General features: G+C 38.7%; 1 protein-coding gene across 1 annotated transcript in view; it reads right to left on the bottom strand.

Annotated features, from left to right (window-relative positions):
• The window catches only part of WNT5A (Wnt family member 5A), a 27,351-nt gene extending 22,702 nt beyond the window's left edge, over positions 1-4,649 (bottom strand). Inside the window, exons 1-2 of the mRNA XM_018555256.1 lie at positions 4,519-4,649; positions 660-904 (exon numbers count right to left, since the gene is read on the bottom strand). Of these exons, the coding sequence (XP_018410758.1) occupies positions 660-904; positions 4,519-4,598 (325 nt within the window). The 5' untranslated portion in view covers positions 4,599-4,649. The remainder of the gene's footprint in view (positions 1-659; positions 905-4,518) is intronic.
• Positions 4,650-5,536: the final 887 nt, after the last annotated feature.

Here is a 5,536-nt window from a genome sequence, read left to right as displayed (position 1 = left end):
TTTTTTGAAAAAAAAAGCCCATTGGGGGTATTTTTTAAAAAAAAAAAAAAAAAAAAAACCAGGTCTACTTTATGAGCTCAGTTATACAAAACATGGTTTGGAAACATATTTTGTTGGACACAAAAACTGGCTTATTCAACAAAAAAGTATAAACAACAATAGAAAGAGGCAGCATTAGAAATATCTTTATCCATGCATATAAAAAAATACTCCCTGATTGACTCTTATGCATGTGCATTATCTTTTTCTTCTTTGTATTGCTTTCTGAATCAACCCATAAACCCAAAAAGGTGCCAAAGTATCTCAGTGGTTTACAAACAAAATGGAGTAACTATATGCCAGGTGGTACATCTGCCAACTACAGAAAGGCTATTGTAACCACTTAGAACTTTAGCACATAAAAATACATCAGTAAAGATTTTATTTATTTAAAAATAATAATTATGTAGAAAAATGTAGCACAATTCGAAGAGATGTAAACCCATATCAAGGGGTACTTTTTATTCGATGACCAATACCATTGGGTACTTGGTAAACACTAGTTTTTCTAATTTTTTAGTAATGTTGAAAAACATTGACCTAGAAAGCTTCCTATATATTATAATAAGAATAACGAAGACATACAAAAATAGTTCTAATTAAAAGAAAAATGGTCTTACCTATTTGCATAACCCTGCCAAACACTGATGTGTTATCCACAGTGCTGCAGTTCCACCTCCTGTGTCTGAACTGGTACTGGCACTCTTTGATCCCAGTCTTTGCTCCCTCCCCAATATATTGCATATGGTCCTGATAGAGCAGGCACAGCTTCTTCTGCCCCTGGGAGAGCCCCGTTAACTGGCTGCACAGAGGCTGAGCCCCAATAATGTAAACCTCGAGCTGGACGGGGTTCATTGCCAGTGACCTGGAGAAAGACAATAGAAGTTCAGCCTCCAGTGAAAAGTACTTGCAATAGAAAGACTTTAGAATGAGCATGTGGCTGTAGTATTACAAGAATGATTAGACTTGTCAGAAGAGTGCAGACTTGTTACACAGTGCAGGCAGTTTACATAGTTTCAGTGTGTGGAACATTCTGATAATATTTGTATGGTAGATGATCATTCACTTAATTCATTCTTATACAGACAGCACACCAGGAGAGATACATTATATCAGTGGTAGGATGTTCAGCTTATATTTGTAGCTGTAAATGGTTCTTAAATCAACTGAGAAACAAAGAAGAAACAGCACTGCAGATATGATGCATTGTACTGGCCTCACCGAGAAACAGCACTGCAGACATGATGCATTGTACTGGCGTCACAGAAAAACAGCACTGCAGACCTAAAACATTGCATCAGTCCCACCAAAAGTATGTGCTGAAGGCATGATACTTTGTATCAGTCCCATAGGGAATGAGTACTGCCGGCATTATGCATTGTATCAGTCCTATAGAGAACAAAAACTGCAGGCTTGATGCATTGCATCAGTCCCTTAGAAAGTAAGAACTGCAGTCATGATGCATTGGATCAGTGCCATTGAGAACAAGTACTTCAGGCATGCTGCATTGCATCAGTCCCATAGGGAACACGTACTTCAGGCCTAGTGCATTGCATCACTGCCATTGAGAACAAGTACTGCAGACAGGGTGCATTGTATCAGTGCCATAGAGAACAAGTACTTCAGGCATGGTGCATTGCATCAGTGCCATAGAGAACAAGTACTTCAAGCATGGTGCAATGTATTAGTGCCATTGAGAACAAGTACTTCAGGCATGGTGCATTGTATCAGTCCCATAGAGAACAGATACTTCTCTCATGATGCATCAAGGCTGATTTGCAAAAGAAGTTGAGAATGTTGAATTAAAACAAACAAGAGGAAAGATTCACTTTAAATTAACCAATCATATGCAGATGAAATAAACAACATATTTTCTCTTTACATGATTGGAAGATTACATAAAATCCTACTCTGAGTGAGCATATACAACTTCTTTAAAATCAGCCTAAATTGTACCCTTGCCCGAGAGAACAAGTACTGCAGACAGCCCCATGGGGAACAGGTACTGCAAACACAATGTTTTGGGGTTACCTTACTAAAGAAAAAAGGGCTGTTCACGTACCAAAGGGAATATTTACTTTGGGAAGTGTGTGTTCACCTTGCAATGTGAATATTAGCAAACAAGATGGATTTGTATTCATTTTGAATACCCAATCATGTGCAATGGAAATAAAAATGCTAGCATATGATGTGGAATTCAAAGTGAACACAGCTTCATCCTAATCACCAACATTCACTTTCCAAAGTGAGCATTTACTTTGCTAGGTGAACAGCCTCTATTCCTTTATTAAATCAATGCCATTGCATCAGTCCCTAGAGAACAAGTACTGCAGACATGATACATTGGGGTTGATTCGAAGAATGTCACTTGGCTTAGTGAATAAAGAGAAGCTGTGTTTATGTTGAATATATAATCAGGTGAATGGAGATTAAAAACAAAGCTGCAGTTTATTCTCTAAGCTAAGAAAACATTCTATATTTGTCAACAGGGAAACGGCATTGTAGATGTGATACATTGTATGGGTCACATAAAGAGACAGCACTGCAGATGCGATACATTGCATCAGTCTCAAAGAGACAGCACTGCACATGTGATACATTGTATGGGTCTCAAAAGAGACAGCACTACAGCTGTGATACGTTGCATCACTCTCATAAGGAGACAGCACTGCAGCTGTGATACATTGTATGGGTCTCATAAGGAGACAGCACTACAGCTGTGATACATTGTATCGGTCTCATAAGGAGACAGCACTGCAGCTGTGATACATTGTATGGGTCTCATAAGGAGACAGCACTGCAGCTGTGATACAATGATACATAGTATACACTGCAGAAAAGATACACTGCATCACAAACTAGAACTTCCAAAGAGGTATAGATCATACTGACATCCAGGGAAGTCAATAGAGTTTAATTTACCAAGCTAGGGAAAAATCCTATACTTCCCAGCTAGCAGGGATACTGCACTCCTTACCTGATACAATAAAACAGCCTCAAAGAGAAACAGCACTGCAGGCATGATACATTGGGGGTTGATTTTCTGTAAGGTTAGAGCATATTCACTTAGCTAGTGAAACTGCATTTACTTTGAATAACCAATCATGTGCAAAGAAAACAAAAAACAGGACTTTTGCTTTTAAATGATTGGATGAGTGAAGCGAGCAGGACTTCACACCTCATTCACTATGTAAAGTGAACATACAGTTTATAAAGTAAACGTAGAGTCCTCTATTCATTTAATAAATCAACCCCATTGTATTACATATGGAAACAGCAGAAGAGGAATAACTCACTGTGGCGTTTCAGAGGTCAATATACAGGAAGAGATATTACCTATAGCAATCAGATTGTATGGGGACATTACCTATAGCAATCAGATTGTATGGGGACATTACCTATAGCAATCAGATTGTATGGGGACATTACCTATAGCAAACAGATTGTATGGGGACATTACCTATAGCAAACAGATTGTATGGGGAAATTACCTATATAGCATGTAATCAGATTAGAGGGGGTATTGCCTATAGCAATTAGTTAGCTTAGGCCTTTCATTCAGTGGGAAGATACAACAAAATACTCCATTCTACCAGCAGCAGTCCCCCATCTGCACCTGTTTTCACAAACCAGCCCTAATGTGTCAAAGTGTGAGATGTGTTGGAATTTGTAGAACAGAGGAGTGAAGAAATGTAATAAAGCAATAATCAAAATGTTGATCCTGTGTGAGGCACTCTGGTAATGTATATGGCTGCATAATGCCAGTATAAGCTGATTGATCCCACAGAAATCATAGTGGCACTAGAGGGACCACAGAGGACAATGCAGGAAAAGCTGTGATATGTATAAAAGGCTTCATTCATCATGGTCTGGATCTATATATTAACAGGGGCAGGGCACTGATATTTCACACATATAAGGTGCAGGCTATACCTAGATACATCAATGTGTTGCATATAACATGAGATTTTTAAACTCAGCCACACAAGACACACAGGTATTTGATTTCTGTAAACCAAGAAATGTCAAGCTGTCACTCTCAGCCAATCAGATTTCATGTTTTACTTTCCAGTGCCAGTCAGAGAATGAAAGCCAAAATCTGCATAGCCCTAGTAAGCAATGACCTTTCTATGGGTTGTCACATTTCAGACTCTTTGTATCCTTATAGAGCAGAAAAGACATACATTGTAACAATATGTAGAACAACTAGAGTGATAGCAGCACATTGGGGCTGATTCATGAAAATAAAGGGTTCTGATGAAGGATGAAGCTTATTTGATTGCCTGCAGTAACATCAGGTTAGGTCAGCTCAGTCTTACGGGAGTCAATCTTTAATATCAAACGATGGAACTTTCTGACAAGTGCACCAGACCCTATCCCCTCCACAATGTAAGCCAAGCATCTCAATGGGCTGTATTTAAACAACCAAAGCATATACATTTGCTCTTTCTTTAATCCAAAAACAAAGTGTCTGCTTACCACCATGAACTTGCTTCCACCATCACCTGAGAGATACAAGACAAGGTCAGCAGGACAACCAGCAAATATCTAGACACCATGGCTGCCCCAGGTACCCCAAAACTTCCAGACCTCAGCAAAAGTCCCAAGGCTGTCTGAAAAAAAAAAAAATCAACACACAATAAATACAAAATATAAAAAAAGTTTCTAATGTATCTTGTAGTAGCAAAGTTTATTTAGTCCCAAATATCTGGAATAAAACATTTTTAAACATGACATTAAGATAGAACTAAACGAATTAATTATAGAATTAAAGAAAAGCTATTTTTACAAAATCGATTGAATAATAATGATACAATGGCATAGGAGAACAATGTGCTTAATAGGCAGGGGGGGGGACGGACGGACTCCAGGAACATACTGTGTCACTAGACCTGTGTCTTAGCAGAGCTATAGAGACGGCTCCGACTCTGCACTGGGCAGCGCTATCGGTGCTGTCTGTGTCTCAGATCTCTGCGCTGCTGCTGTGTCTGCCGGCTGCCGCTGCAGGTATAATTTATGTGTGCTAATAGACTTTCAAAGGATGTCCAAACCCTGAAACTAAAAAGTACTAACGAATAACATTTGGATTAAGCAATCCTCCCAGCTGCCAGTGTCAGCCCGCACATCTGGTACTCAATTTGAAGGTCCCTGTTCTGCTAAAGACACTTCTACTCCATATACATCGCACAGATAATGGGGGGGGGGAGGGGGGAAGAGTCTTTTCTTCCTATAGTTTCAACAGAGGTAAAAATATAAAATTATAGATAGTTTATGAAGCTGAAAACTGTGACCACTATTACCATTGATATTACCATCGGAGAAGAGATACAGTATGTGCGGGAGATAAACATAGAATATTTGGATATTTTTTTAGCCCACACATCTGTAGCTCTCAGTAAATTTAAATATATATATATATATACACACACACACACTCACCTATAGTCACAATTATTACTGCTATGTAGGAAAATAAATGAAGGGACAAAGATCTACA

Source organism: Nanorana parkeri, unplaced genomic scaffold, assembly GCF_000935625.1.
Source record: "Nanorana parkeri isolate BGI_ZX_2015 unplaced genomic scaffold, ASM93562v1 scaffold189, whole genome shotgun sequence".
Lineage (NCBI taxonomy): Eukaryota > Metazoa > Chordata > Amphibia > Anura > Dicroglossidae > Nanorana > Nanorana parkeri.
The sequence above is the reverse complement of the archived record's forward strand: the minus strand, read 5'-3'. Positions and strand labels throughout refer to the sequence as shown.